The sequence below is a fragment of the Lonchura striata genome, chromosome 4, assembly GCF_050655825.1.
Source record: "Lonchura striata isolate lonStrDom1 chromosome 4, ASM5065582v1, whole genome shotgun sequence".
NCBI classification, from domain to species: domain Eukaryota; kingdom Metazoa; phylum Chordata; class Aves; order Passeriformes; family Estrildidae; genus Lonchura; species Lonchura striata.
The window spans coordinates 247907-263701 of NC_140706.1; the positions used below are offsets into that span (position 1 = coordinate 247907).

The following is a 15795-nucleotide window of genomic DNA, read 5'->3' on the forward strand; positions in this document are numbered from 1 at the left end:
TTTTGTGCTTTTCAGGGGCTCCCAGAATGAGTGGGGAGCAATTAAATGTGCAGAATATTTTTTGCATAAAATACTTCTTTTTGAAGTTCTTTTTTATTAAATCTTCATTCTTGTCATTGCTTCCCTTTTGTCTTTTCCTTAAAAAAAGCTAGAATAGGCAGCACTCAAAGTTGGAGCTCTTTGAATGTGTGTGCTGTAGGTTCTTCTCCCTTACTCTCTTTTTTCCCTTTGGTTCGTATATATGGCAGTCCACTTGGAAATCAGTGAAAAATTTAGTGTACACAACACTGTTGTGAACAGTGAAATTTGAAACAAGCCTTAAGTATTGTGTGTATATGCATGTACACGTATGTATTTATGCAGTACACTTATGTATGTTTTAAATCTGAGTTTTGTGAATAGATCCTTGCAGGTTTTTTTCTACCCTGGAGGTTTTAAAGTTGATGTTGCAGTTTAGAGCCTTGTAAGAATTGTAGTACAGGACCTGACTTACTGTTTTCCTAGGGTGCAGCAGCTGCTCCTTGCAGAGCAGGAGATGTAACATTCAGGTAGTAGCGAAGCACTTCCTGTGTAGCAGCCACTTGTTTCACCAAGTTAGCAAAGACAAGTGGTATTTGATGTCTTTCCATACTTTGTGATATCTGATTTCTGCATCTGAGTCATAAAATTACCATAGAATCACAGAATTGCTTAGGTTAGAAAAGTCCTCTAAGACAGTCAAGTCCACTGGGGAACCACCACTGCCCCATGTCCCCAAGTGCCACAGCCACAAGGCTGTGAAATCCCCCAGGGATGGGGACTCCAGCCCTGCCCTGGGCACCTGTGCCAGGGCTGGGCAGCCCTTCCCATGAGGAATTTCCCCAATTGCCACCCTGGGGCTCCCCTGAGGCCGTTCCCTCTCCTCCTGTCCCTGTTCCTGGGAGCAGATCCCAAATCCCCCCGGCTGTCCCCTCTTGGCAGGAGCTGTGCAGAGCCACAAGGTCCCCCCTGAGCCTCCTTTGCTCCAGGCTCAGCCCCTTCCCAGCTCCCTCAGGAACTCTCCATTCCCTTCCCAGCTCCTCAGGAACTCTCCAGCCCCTTCCCAGCTCCTCAGGAACTCTCCAGCCCCTTCCCAGCTCCCTCAGGAACTCTCCATTCCCTTCCCAGCTCCATTCCCTGCCCTGGCCAGGCTCCAGCCCCTCCAGGGCTCTCCAGAGCTGCCCCAGCCCTGGAGGTGCCCCAGCAGTGCCAGCACAGGGACGGGCACTGCCCTGGCCCTGCTGCCACCCCAGAGCTGGCACAGCCCAGGGACCAGTGGCCCCCAGTGGCCTCTTGCCCACCTGGGCTCATGTCCAGCCACTCTCACAGCACCCCCAGGGCCTTTGCCAGCCCTCTGGCCCAGGCTGGAGCTCAGGGGTTGCTGTGAGCCAGCGGCAGGACCTAAGCCTACCCCCACACCACAAATATGGCTAAAGCTCTGTGGGGCCTGAGGCCTCTGAGCTTGGGGTGGTGGTGACAGGTTACATGGAGTGGGAGCCTTCTATGAGAGCGGCCTGATGGATGCCGGGAGAGCTTTCCACACCTAGGTCCCTCATTCCTGGCGTGTTGTTCCTTCTGGAGTTACTCCCGTGCTCCCTTCTCGAGACTTTGCTGGCAGACAAAGCTGAAACGCTGTGTGGGACGTGTCCCGGCTATCCCAGCCCCCAGCCCTGTGTCGCTGTGGCACGGAGCACTGAGTGTGGGGAATAGGGGCCTCTTTGCTTCTTACTGCAGCCTGGTAATCACTTGAGCTTTCTGTGTTGAGTGGAAAGATGAAATTCTAATTTCACTTTGCTTTTGTGTTGAAGATTTATTTCTGTCTGGAAGAGTGCTTATAGAAGAACATGGATGCTACTGCCTGCTCTGGCCAGGCAGTGCAGGCTATTTATTTTTCTTTCAGATATGTCAACTCTAATCAATTATAGATTTTTAATAGATTTTTATTAATAGATTTTAATGGTATTAATACATTTTAAGAATAGGTTATAGATTTTTAATATCCCTCATTTGTCCATAACGTCAGGAAGTTTAGTAAGCAGTCTGAGAAACTTACAGATAAGTTTTTATTATTGGGGTATCAAAGAAGTTTAATTTACATTTTTAAAACTTAGTACTATGTTTTGCTGAAACTTCATTGACTGACACTGATGTTGAAATGCTGTGTTTTTTTCTCTCCTGAGATGCGACATGCCTGGGGCTACAGTACTAACAGGATTTTAATTTTATTTTTTATATTACTCTTGGTAGCATTTCTTGGTGAATGAATTAGTAATTGCTTCCAGAAAAAATTGTTGCTGGAGTTCTATAAGCAGCGGTTCCCTGAGAGCTTACCGCATGGCATGAGATTGTTTTTAGCTTGAGAGACTTGCTCAGGTTTTCAGAATCTCTGCTCTTGGTTGCAGGCAAAGTTCTATCAGTGTTGATACTGTTTGATTCATGGCTTTTCCATGGATATTATATTCAAAAGGATGATTTTTTAGACAAAAAGACTACATGTTACTGCCTCCAACTTGGAAGTTTCATTTGGTTTTGTGAATTCCTGGTTGATGGATAAGTAGTTTGAATTTTCAAAGATGTTGAAATTTTACAAGAAATATAAATCACAGAATCCTGGAATGGTTTGGGTTGGAGGGGACCATAAATCCCACCCAGCGCCACCCCTGCCGTGGCAGGGATACCTCCCACTGTCCCAGGCTGCTCCACCCCAGTGTACAGCCTGGCCTAGGCACTGCCATGGATCCAGGGGCAGCCACAGCTGCTCTGGGCACACTGTGCCAGGGCCTGACCTCCCTCCCAGGGAATAATTCCTGCCCAAGATCCAGCCTAAATCTATGCCTTCTGTATGTGTATTTTTTTTAATCTAATCTCTGTTTACACTGACATCTGTGTCTCCATAGGGGGCCCAGATGCTTTTTGTGCTTCCAAAAGTCTTAGTTTTTTCTTCACTTGCTTGAATGTCCATTTCCTGCAGAACTTCAGTAACTGGCTTTTAAAAATCTTCAATTTTTAAAATCCAGTCAAATTTAAAATCTTCAAAAAGCTCAATTTCTCAGCTTGAAAAGTATTGTAATAAATTCATTTATAGACAGGGGAAGGCGGTTTTCAAAACCTGTGAGTCTTGCCTTTTTAATTTGAATAAGAGATCAACCTTAAAATGTTTGGTGGAAAAGTGTTTGGAAAATAATTTTTGGCTCAGCCAAAATGTGTTAAAAAGTGAGATGCTAGCATTAACAGATCACTGGGGAAAGGCACAGAATAGGTTCCTAGATACCAGTTTGAGGAATTTCTGGTCTTGCTTTCTTCTCTTTCTGCCAAGTTTAAATTTAGAGTGGTTTTGTTTTAGAGCTGTGTTGTAAGTAGGACAGTTGAATTTTGCCAGAGGGCTGTGATTTTTGTCGTCGGCATGGAGTTTATAACTTGCCTAGGAAGGAATCCTGGTTTGGGTGCCAGTGTGTGCTCTACCAGAACATGGTGTTTGGCACCTTCAGGTGCTGCTGCCTTCTGCTGCCATCCCTCCCTATCATTTATTTTCATCAGTTTCTGCAATACTTCAACCATTTGTTAGAACTCATCTGGAATATTTTGACTAATTCATATGAGAGAGGAATGCATATGGTAATGGTTTGGCTTTTGGTTTTCTTTTGCTGGAGTAGAATTTGCACTGTGCAGCATTTGCAGATGTTGATAACAATACAGAATCACAGAATGGTTGAGGTGGAAGGGACCTTAAAGTCCATCTCATCCACCCCATCCATGGGCAGGGACACCTTCCACTATCCCAGGGTGCTCCAAGCCCAGTCCAGCCTGGCCTGGGGTGCTGCCAGGGATCCAGGAGCTTGGGGGTCAGTCCAGCCCTCCATTCAGGAGATTGTCAAGGGGTGTGTGGAGTCAAATACATAATGAGTAAGAGGTTGCACCATGGCTTTCACCTGAACTGCATGCAAGAATGGTAAAGTTTGTGTAAATAAATAGTTTAGGAATAATTTTAGCTTCTGTTGGGGAATTCCTTTTGATGGTTAGGTGGTATAGCCATACATACAGGTTAGGAACCATGGCATCAATATGATAGAGAAACCATCACTCTTGAAGTGATGTCCTTCAAGATGACATTCCTGAAGAACAATCATCACAAGGCCTGCACAGAGAGTTCAATAGGAGACCCTCAGCTGGGTTTTATTGTGCTGTAGTTGGTTTGTTTATAGTGGCTCTTAAGTAAATAATAATCTAATGATGGATCTTCAAAATTTAGAGAATCCTTTCTGAATGTTTAAAACCACTGGACACTAATGTTTGTGTTTTTATTTGCAGACTCACTGAACCTTCAGGGTATGTCACAGATGGGCCTGGAAATTACAAATACAAGACAAAATGCACCTGGCTCATTGAAGGAAGGTGAGTGTTGGGATCAGCTTGGGATTTTGTGATGCTTATTGGGACTTTTAGGTGAGTTTTATCTGCACTACATATTGTTAGGCCTCACAATTCTTTCTGGCTTTTCTAAAAGCTGGATAGGACAACACTTAATTGTTCCTGGTAAGTAAGTTTTTGTGCAACTGAGCCCTTCAGACTGACTTCTGATTAAGAGGTTTGTGTTGAAACAGCATGTGGTAAACAAAAATCAGTGAACTTCTGTAAAAAAATGAAGGATTATGAATTACTTAACTGACATCATAGTGGGCCCTTTAGATGATGGGATTCACTGTATGTGGGATTTTTCAGTAGTATGAGAAACAAGAAAAAGCTCTGAAAGCTTTTATTAATGAAGAATCAGTTTCTGTAGTGATGCACTTCAGACGTTTCTTTACTCACTGAGTCATGAGGACTTCAGAGGAACCATTGACCTTTTATTGCAAAGGTTTTCTAAACTGGGAGAAGTTTCTCAGATCTCTCCCCTCACTTTGCTGCCCTTCTTGTATTCGATCCTTATATTGATTATAGCAATTTCTTGCACAGGTTTTTAGGAGTAGCACATTCAATGTCTATCCTCTGTCACCTGACTGATGGTGCAGCAGTTCAGAGCATCTCACTTGTTGAAATATATTTTTGGTAGTACCAAGCTGGTGCCAGGACTGTAAGATCCATTTGTTTAGTCTCTAAAGCTTTTCCATGGTCAGATATGATGCTGTGTGATAGCATCTGTGTGTTTGGTCACATTGTTAGTTGTTCCCTGAATCTGCAGGTGGAGAGGGCTGTGAACTGGCACGAGTCACTTAAGAGTGTGAGCTTGTACTGGCCACTGCGAACTGAGGCCTCTTGGCATCTTGGGAGATCACAATTTACCAGAGGGCACTAGTCTTTTCCTTAGTCTTCTCCCTGTGTTTAATGTATCTGTTGCTGACATGCACAGTGGGATCAAGGCACCCTTAGCAAATTTGCCAGTGGATACCAGGCCATATGGTGTGGGCAAGGTGCTGAAGGGAAGAAATGGCACGAAAGGGCACCTGGACAGATCAGGGACATGGGACGGTGTGAACCTTGTGAAGTTACGCAGGCCAAGTGCGAGGTCCTACACGGGGTTGGAGCAAACCAGAGCACAAACACAGGATGGGTAGGGAATGGCTGGAGAGCAGCCCTGGGGAGAAGGATCTGGGGGTGCTGCTGGGTGAGGGCTGGACATGACCCAGCCAGAGCCCCCCAGCCCTGGACTGATCCCAGCATGGGCAGCAGGGGAGAAAGGCTCTGTCCCTGTGCCCTCAGGTGAGAGCTCACCTGCAGAGCTGCCCCAGCCCTGAGGCCAACAGCAGGAGGACATGGAGCTGCCGGAGAGAGCCCAGAGGAGGCCCTGGAGCTGCTCCTGGGCTGGAGCCCCTCTGCTCTGGAGCCAGGCTGGCAGAGCTGGGAATGTTCCCCTGGAGAAGGGAAGGCTCCAGACAGAGCTCAGAGCCCCTTGCAGGGTCTGAGTGGGTTCCAAGAGACCTGGAGAGGGACTGGAGACAAGGGACAGAGGGACAGGACCCAGGGAATGGCTCCCACTGCCAGAGGGCAGTGCTGGATGGAATATTGAGAATTAGGAATTGTTCCCTGGGAGGGTGGGCAGGCCCTGGCACAGGGTGCCCAGAGCGGCTGGGACTGCCCCTGGATCCCTGCAGTGTTTAAGGACAGACTGGATGGGGCTTGGACCAACCTGTGCATGGCAATTGGTGGAACAAGATGGTTGTGAAGGTTTCATCCAACCCCAACCACTCTATGGTTCTTTGTTGAGGGGGTTCTGATGAGTTAGGAGGAACTATTCATTGTATCTGCTTCAGACATTTGTTTGAGTTGAGGAAGTTAAATTCCTAAGCTCCTAAGGTACTCAAAACGGAGGGCTGAGCTGCTCCATAGAACCATTCAGAACAATGAAATTTTGAGGCAGCCACTTACTATTAACTTTATTAGGAGCCCAGGTGTTGGAGGTGGTTAAGAGCAAAAGTTGGATACTCCAAGTGGCTACTCCTTTTAATTTGTGTAGGTGATAAGAATACAGTTGCTGACAGTTTGCTATTGCATATAATTAAAAAATGTTTCACAAGAGCATTATTGCACACAAACCAGCCTCAGCAATCCCAGCACAGCCAGCGTAACCCTCATAACTTCTGTTTTTGAAAGATATTGTGACTCATTTTTATTAGAAACAAAATGCTGCTCATGAATCCTCAATAATGTCACCAAAGCTGCTTTTCCAGCCTATAATTACTACTGAGAAGCTTCCTATGGAACCACCATTTTTTGGCTTTTGAAGTGAGATCTTTCTTGCTGGAAAGACAGAAATGTTCCTCTCTACTCCATAACCAGGCATAGGTTGGAGTCCTTTTCCTGCCTGTGAGTGTTTATACCCTGCTGTCAGGGCATGGTGGTAAACAGAAAAGAGATAATCATGCTGATTAAACCAGCTGAAATATGCAGCCCTGTGTTCCTTAGTGTTCTCATTTCCTTTCTGCACCGTTCCTGATTTTTCTTGGCTGGTGTCTGTGCTCTGTTCTTATCCCAGGGGAATCCTTTCTATTTTTCCCAGGATGTGAATGCGGCAGATGAGCTCCATGGATCTTGAGGACTATGTGATTGTGCAGATGAGGGCTGTTTGCTAACAGTTGTTGGCTGTTGCAAAGAGACACTTCAGTTTTGTTTGTGGTCTGAACCTTTATTGATTGACAATTTCTTTCTTCTCTACAGCTGTCAGGCTATTCAAGTAGAAGCAATCTTCTATGACTCCATGGGCTTCTCAGTTCTGAAATCATTGGTACTTTTTGTACCTTTACTTTAAGCAGGACATTATCCTTGAGTTCCACCTGCTGCTCTTTTCCAAAGGCCTAGAGTAGATTGTTGTACCTATCAGAAAATAGTTATTTGCAGAATAACTCCCTAAAGACTCCCCATCCTGTGGGAAGGACGGACTCTATGGCAAGCTGACATTTAAAAAATTATTTGATTAGGATTAACAGGGAGTTCATCTGAATTCAAGGGTGATACTGTTGGGGAGATCCTAGATACTTGTGTCTGTCCTTTGAACAGCTCCAGCTGTGGGTGGGAACAAGCACTGCTGATACACATGCATTTTCTATTTGTTTTAGGTCTAAGCACAATGCTAGTGGTGGTGTTTGCACCCTCCTGGAGCTGAGCCTAAATTAAATACCACTGTGTTTTCTCTGCAATTGTCTTTAGATGTATCTTTTTTATATTGGCCATGAAACAAATGGTATTTTACCATTCTGAAAAAGTGGCCCTGCCCCAGCTCTGTGTGCTGGCACCCAGAGCCCCCCAGCCCTGAGCTGATCCCAAAGGAAGGGTGGGAATTGTGTCCCTGTGCCCCTCAGGTGAGAGCCCACCTGCAGAGCTGCCCCAGCCCTGGGGCCAACAGCAGGAGGACGTGGAGCTGCTGGAGAGAGCCCAGAGGAGGCCCCGGAGCTGCTCCAGGGCTGGAGCCCCTCTGCTCTGGAGCCAGGCTGGCAGAGCTGGGAATGTTCCCCTGGAGAAGGGAAGGCTCCAGGCAGAGCTCAAAGCCCCTTGCAGGGTCTGAGTGGGTTCCAGGAGACCTGGAGAGAGACATTTGGCTTGAGCAGTGGCTGAGGTCACTTGGTTTGTTCTACCTGGAGAAGAGGAGACTGAGGGGAAGCCTTGTCACAGCCTGCAACTTTCTTCTGAGGCAGAGAAGGGGCAGTCACTGATCTCTGTGTGACAGGGACAGGACCCCAGGGAATGGCTTGAAGTTGTATCGGGGAGGCTTAGTTTAGATCTCAGGGAGGGCTCTTCCCCCAGAGGGTGGTTAGACACTGCCCAGGATCCCCAGGGAATGGTCCCACAGCTGCAAGATCTCCAGGAGCATTTGGGCAATGTGCTCAGGCACAGGGTGGGATTGTTGGGGTGTCCTGTGCAGAGCCAGGAGCTGGACTCAGTGATCCTTCTCAGTCCCTTCCAACTCAGGATATTCTGTGATCTGTTCTGCACAGCAGGATACAGTTTTTTGACCATAAAGAAATTTTTGCTTAATACCAGGAGAGCTGCATACAAAAAAAACCCTGAACCACAGCATGTTTAATGTACCTACAGTTACACCAAATGACTAAGTTTTAGTATTGTCTAGACCAGAGCTTCACACCAGAGGAGTGTGTTGAAGGGATTTTGGCCTTTATGTTGAGTGGGTAATTACAATTTATTTATTAATTTTTAAAATTTTTTCCTTACAGGCCAAACACAGTCCTCAGGCTTCGATTCAATCACTTTGCTACAGAGTGCAGCTGGGACCATTTGTATGTGTATGATGGAGACTCAATTTATGCTCCCTTACTGGCAGCTTTTAGGTGAGTTCTCCTTGCTGAAACTCTTAATTGTAGCCAGTGGTATTTTCTTAACTTAGAGCCTGACTTACACGTGGCTTCTGACACTGTAAATATGATCCAGTAGTCCAAATGTATAACACTGCAAGTGCAGTACATATAGCCAGTGTCCTTTTGTGCACTGTTTGTCAGCATAAACAATTAAGGAGTTGTTTTTAGCTTTTACAATGAACAAGTCATGTCACTGCACTCTAGCATTAAGTATTATGTTTTCATTTCCAAATCCTGATTCTTTGAGAGACAAAATAATTATTGTCATCTGTCTGGACTAGAGATGATTTGGTGTGCAGGCTCCTTTGAGAGGAGAAAACTCCCCCATCTATGGGTTTGAACATGATTTATGACTTAAACTTGTAGTGTGTCAATACAGACCGAAGGGCAAAAGCCAGCTAATGTTGTAGACATGGAGGTCTTATAGAATTATGTTTATCTTTTATGTACCTTCTAATTTTTTTAGTTACTTGGAATGTGTTTAGGAACAGCAGTGATGGATCATCCTTATAAAAACATAGAATCACAGGATGGTTTGGCTTGGGAGGGATCTTAAAGCCCTTCCAGTGCCACCCCTGCCATGGCAGGGACATTTCCCACTGTCCCAGGCTGCTCCCACCCCAATGTCCAGCCTGGCCTTGGGCACTGCCAGGGATCCAGGGGCAGCCACAGCTGCTCTGGGCACCCTGTGCCAGGGCCTCACTGCTGTTACAAGGAAGGATTCCTTTCCAATGTCCTGTCTCTCCTGCCCTCTGGCAGTGGGCAGCCATTCCCTGCATCTCCATCCCATGGCAAATGTCCTTCTCTGGCTCCTGATGTATAAAAGTTCCTGTTCTGCCCACAGGGTATTGGTATTTGGCTCGTCCATGTGATGAGACATCAGTGTGGCTACTAGTGAGCAATCGACATTTCATCCTGAGACCTAAACATAACTTGTGCTTTTCTGTGTTTCAGTCTTGCAGTGACACCACCACCTTATGCTTTTTATTCTTTAAACTGAAATTAGGAAAATAATCCCAAGTTATCCATGGAAAAAACTAATGGTTCCCCTGGGACTCTGCTTGTTCCAAGTGGCTGTGTAACTATTTCCAGAATTAACCTTCTGCTGGGCTTCCTCTCATTTGTGAAATGAAGGTCTAAAAATACTTTGTTTGTTCTAGAAAATATTTATAATGTCTGTGTGAGAAGATCAGCAGATGGACAAAAGTTGATAAAAATTTAAACCACCACAAGTGGTTTTTTGATCTTCAGCTGCAAGTGTAGAGTTGTTTTGGAGTGAATGTCTCCTGTAAAGCTTAAGACTAACTTGAGGTCAAGACAGGACACCTCATTTTAAGAAGGAGCAACCTTTCTCTTCTAAAAACCTCCAAAAACATGGTATTGCCACCTGGAAGTGCTCTCCTGGTATCGTGCTCTGATTGATGTGCAGGAAGAGGAGGAAATGTCATCTTGACCTGATGTCATTTTGTTCTAATCAAGCTATTTTTTAATACACTGGTGAAAAGGTGAAATGACGATTTGTGCCTGCCATTTCTTGTGTCTTGCCATTTCCAAAATTAATAGGCTTTTAAAATTGAAGTTATAAGTAGTTCACAGCATTAACAGCAATGGTTCAGACTGGGAGATCTGTAAATCAGGAAGCCTGGGCCTGAGGACAAGCAAACGTGAACTTAGTACAATAATGTTTTTGAGGTAGGAAAAAAGCACCAGTTTTTAAAAAATTGCTTCTTTAGATGACATTTGAATTTAACTTCATTAGCAGTGAGCTGTGGTGTTCAGTAATCCAAGTTCAGGAAATGGCAGATGCTTCTTAATTTGATGAAGTACCAGCAAGCATCTGTTGAAAAACAACTTTCTCTAATACAAAATAAATGCCTTGGAATTTTTTAAAAGCAGTGTTCATATTTTCTCAATTTACTCGGGGTATATTAAATTTATTGTTACCATAACCATATTTCCTTGTTCATTATTTTTGCACCCTGCCAGGAGATTTGCAAGACTGAGCTTTGTACAGTTGGGCCCTGGAAGCTTTCAGAGTTTATTGATAAACACTAGAAATTCCTTTCTTTCTTAACTCTGTTTTTGTTCCCTCCCTGACTTTTTACAACAGTTCCCTGAACTTTCATTTCCTTCACTGTGCTCATTTTGTTTGCTTGACCATCTGATGCTCATTTGTTTGTTCACAAGATGATATTTATCTTGAAATAGATATATATAATCTTGTATATATATATATAAGATGATCTTGGGAATCCTCAGCACTGGACTGTAAGGAAGCTTTAAATTTGTTTGATCAATTTTTAACAGCAATAAATATTTGCTTAATGCCAACGTTTACACAGTTTTAAGTCTGTGCATAGACTAAAGTCCTTGTATTCTGAGAGCCCCCAAAGCTCTCTGGTCCTACACATTAAGCTTTTTCTTATTAAACAGTGTTACAAATATCTTTGCTGGTTTATATTTGTGACCACAGGCACAATGAGACTGTGTAAATGTGCTGCTTCAAAAATGCAGTAAAAGAACATGGAAACAAATGCAGCATGTTTGTCAGCACTGATGAAGAAACTTGAATTAGACAAACTGCACTCAGCCCCTGTGAACTTTGTTGGTTTTGTTAACTTTATTCTGCATTAACCATTTACCAGAGCTGGTTTTGCACCTTTATTTTCATTTTGCTCTGGTTGGTGGAGGGCTTTTCCTGGGAACAACCCAGCTGTTGTTCTGCAGGCTGTTTGGCAGTGGCCCAGCAGCTGCTGTGGTTGCTCTCAGGTGCCAGCTGGAGGATCGTGTGAGCCCGTGTTCCCTCAGGAGCAGCTCATCAGTCTTGCCTATTGTTGGCCAATATGGCATTTGAGCACCCAAATTTGGGTGTAGGGCTGAGTTGGGTTGGAAGGGTCTGATCCCTCTCTCAAAGCAGGATGGCCATCAGAGCCCTTTGTCCAGTCAAGGTGTGAGTTTATCTTTTGGATGGAGAGCTCGTTGATCCTCTGGGTCAGTGGTCCAGAGACTGGTGTTAAAATAATGATAAAAAATGAATCTAATACTAATGTCTAGCCACAATCTCTTGCTGCAGCTGGTGTGTGTTGCCTCCTGTCCTTTTCTTGTGAACCTCTGGTATTCCCTTCTCTCTCATCTCTCCTGAGGTAGTTGAGGTCAAAAATTAGGTTTCACCCTTCTTCAGCGGTCTCTCATTGAAGTTAGAGAAACCTCATTCCTTCTACATCTCCTCATACAGAGATCATATGGTTGACCATCCTCTATTTTTTCCTTCTATTCCCTCGATTCTTTGCCAGAAATTATAACTGACCTTGTTGCCATGGGAATGTGTATCCAGCTCGGGGGCTTCCAACAGCAGAAGGACCTGGAGCTGTCAGAGCAAGTCCAGAAGAGGCCACAGAGATGCTCCAGGGGCTGAAGCTTCCCTGCCACTGAGGAGGCAGGGAAGAGCTGGGAATGCTCTCCTGGAGAAGGGAAGGCTCCAGGCAGAGCTCAGAGCCCCTTGTAGGGCCTGAGGGTGGGCTCCAGGAGAGCTGGAGAGGGACTGGGGACAAGGGACAGAGGGACGGGAGCCAGGGAATGGCTCCCACTGGGAAAGGGGAGCTTGGGCTGGGATCTTGGCAAGGAATTCCTGGCTGGGAGGGTGGGGAGGGGCTGGGCTGGAATTCCCAGATCAGCTGTGGCTGCCCCTGGATCCCTGGAGTGCCCAAGGCCGGGTTGGACACTGGGGCTTGGGGCAGCCTGGGACAGTGAGAGGTGTCCCTGCCATGGGAGGGGTGGGATGGGATGATCCTTAAGGTCCCTTCCAGCTTAAACTGTTCCGTGATTCTTTGATAACAACAGTCATGCAAGAACTGAGGATGTTTTTGGGCAAAGCCCCTGATCTGGAAGCTTCTGCAGGCAGACAAGCTTCCCTGTGGTGGTGCTGCAGCAGCTGGGTCTGCCTGTACTGCACCAAGGGGAGAAGATTTCAAGAAAGACTGTAATTTGGGGGACTGTCAGCTCTGTAATGAATCTATAGTCTAGGTTTTTTTTAGTATGTGCTATTGAAATGGCTTTGTTTCCTTAAAAGTCCATGTTTGGGAGTAATCTTGCTTCATTTAAGGCAATAAATTTGAGATGTCTCCTTATATTCTCCACCCCTTTTTAATTTTTTTACTATTGTTTTATTTTTAGTCTTCTGTAACTTCTATGTTGTTTAGTTTTACTGTTGTAGTTCTGAGTATGAATTAGGTGCATGGACTGGTGTTTAGTAACAGAAATGTTGCCATTTGTGTGTGTGACCAGATGGATCAAAGTATTTAAAAATTAGGAAAATTTGTTTGCATTGGATTTTGATGGATTGAAAAGCTGATTTTTCAGTATCATCTTTATTCTTTTGCTTCTCCATGAGCTCTACTGTGTATTTTCACCCTTTCCTTTTGTGACTCCCAATTTTGCCCTTTTTCTGCTCAGTAGAGCTTCTCATGCTTTGATCTCTAAGAGGCTGTGTCCCTGGAGGAAATGAAGAATATGCCAGTACCATGATATTCACATAGCAAATCCAGGAAAAGTAATAGAGGAGGTGTCCTTTGTTTTGAATTATTCTGATTTTTCAATGTATTAGGGGAAGGAACAGGGCAGTGGAGTAGTTGGGTCTCCTGGATTGTGGACTTGCAGTACTTGAAGTGAGCCTCCATGATGAGTTTGAGGACTTTGGATAAGAGGATGGAGTGACAGGACAAGGAGGAATGGCTTCCTGCTATCAGAGAGTAGGTCTAGATTGCATACTGGGTAGGAATTGTTCCCTGGGAGGTGCTGAAGGTCAGGCTGGACACTGGGGCTGGGAGCACCCTGGGATAGTGGGAGGTGTCCCTGCCCATGGCAGGAGGTGGAGCAGCATGATCTTTAAAGTTTCTCCCAACTCAGTCCATTGTATGTTTGATTGATTCTCTGATACTTTTTTACTTTCTGCCATTGACTTCAGCAATCCAGCCTGCAGGAGATAAATGTTATTTCGGTCCAAAGCAGAGGTTTGCCTTTCCCTGGGTGTCACTGGGCAGCTGAGCTGAGTAGGAATGTTTATTTGCTTTGGAGTAGAGATGATTGCAAAATGTTTTGAAACCTTATGAAAGGAAATAAAAGCAGTGTGTTGTGAAATATGCTAATCTTGGCCAGAGTTGAGTTGCTCAGAGATTCTGGATCGTAATTTAAAGGAAGTTTTGCATAATCTTTTATCATTCTGATTCTGCCTATTGGATTCTTTTTCATGGTAGATGTAAATTCTGATGTGCTTCTGTGTATTCCATATGATGCTGGGAGCAGGCTGACTAATTCACTGTTTTTGAGGTTCAACCTTTCAGGCATCTGATTGTTCCTACTGTGTTGTGTTCTCTTCATGGCTTTCTCTGAAAGAAATTAAAATGCCCCATCCCTGCAAATGTTCAAGGCCAGGTTGGATGGGGACTTGGAGCAACCTGGTCTGGTGGAAGGTGTCCCTGCCCATGGCAGGGGCTTGGACTAGATGACCTTTAAGGCCCCTTCCAACTCAGACAATTCTGTCATTAAGTTTCCTTAGAGTGTTTTAAATTTGTGTAGGTGGGATAACATCCTCTTTAGTTATTTACACATGAATCACCAGAAAAAGATGGAAATGGGGAGTATCTGTGTTGTAAGCATTGTTATGGAGGTACCTATGTTTTGGTCAAACAAATCCCAAATTTGAGATTTCTGTGAGAAAACAAAGAATTGTCTGGTGATAGTCCTTTTATTAGGACATATTATTGAGGGGAATTTTTGTTTTGCCTTCCACTTACTTTGCCCTGTAATATGAGTGATAAGTGCTGAAGAAGAAACCAGAACAAAACAATTTTTTATTGTCCCTGAGCTGCAGTTTGCCTCACCCAAATTATTTTCAAATGTTTCTTTTCCTGTGGTGGAGATGTACTGTCCTACAATGTCCATTACAAAGGAATATTATGAACCAAACAAGAAGTTTGCTAGGCTTTTTGTTCTTTGGTGTTGTGGGAGGTGGTCTTTTGGGAGAGATAAACTTCAGAAGTCTCAAATGTTGAAAATGAAACAAGGCACCTCTTCCAGAGAGAAGAAAAGGGAATTAATTTTGCTGTTTAATCCTATATCATTGAGAAATGAATGAACAGTGGGGGGAAATCTGGCTTTCTCATAAGGAAATATTTCTTGAAATGTCTTATCAGCAGATGTGCTGGAGTTGCTTAGCCAAAACATGGGGTCAGGTTCCAGTGATTTTTATGGTGTGTTTTTGTCCACCATAAGATTTGTTGTGCAGAAAGGGCTGTTGTGCAGTTTTCAGGGTGATCTTGCTGTAGGTAGCTTGTCCACGTGCTGGTTTTGGTGCAAATACCCCCAGATCTGTAGCAAAAAGGATTGCTGGTGTCTGTTCTGTTCTTGGAACACACCATTGTATTGTGTCATGGGGACAGAAAAGTCCAGGTCACATAAAAGTGCTTCCCAGGTGGTATTAGTGGGTGCTGTGGATTGCTGGGAGTGATTTCTTTTAGCAATAAACTAATTTACTTTGTCCTAGGAAACTGTCTTCAACTGCATTTGCTTTCTATTCTAAGTAGATGTGAAAAGAGGATAATTAAGTTCTTCTTGAGGGGAAATTCTCATCATTGCTTTTTGCTTGCTGGGGCTGGGCACAGGGCGAGGCCAGGCTGTTTCCCTTGGCTCCCTGCCTCAGACCCTCTGCTCTGCTACTCGAGTTCCTGCTTGTCACACAGCTTTGCCTTGGAAAATGGGGCTGAGGCTGGGGAAAGGTGGATCTGTACAGGAAAACAGCAGCTGACTGTGAACAGGGGGTGGTAGACAATGTGCTGTACATGGATTCAATAGACTTTGAATTTGTGCCCACTTTGCCTTTTGTATGAGGGAGGAATCAACTTTTACTTTTTTTTGGTTTTGTCAGGCTTCTGTTAAGTGAAAAATAAACATTCCCTCTCAGATGCAAAGTATTTAG

General features: G+C 44.6%; 1 protein-coding gene across 3 annotated transcripts in view; it reads left to right on the forward strand.

Annotated features, from left to right (window-relative positions):
* The window catches only part of ATRN (attractin), a 143629-nt gene that overhangs the window by 28691 nt on the left and 99143 nt on the right, over nt 1-15795 (forward strand). For all 3 annotated transcript variants that reach the window (XM_077782656.2, XM_085577295.1, XM_085577296.1), the window contains exons 2-3: nt 4327-4410; nt 8682-8795. In XM_077782656.2, coding sequence (XP_077638782.2) covers nt 4327-4410; nt 8682-8795 — 198 coding nt within the window. The remainder of the gene's footprint in view (nt 1-4326; nt 4411-8681; nt 8796-15795) is intronic.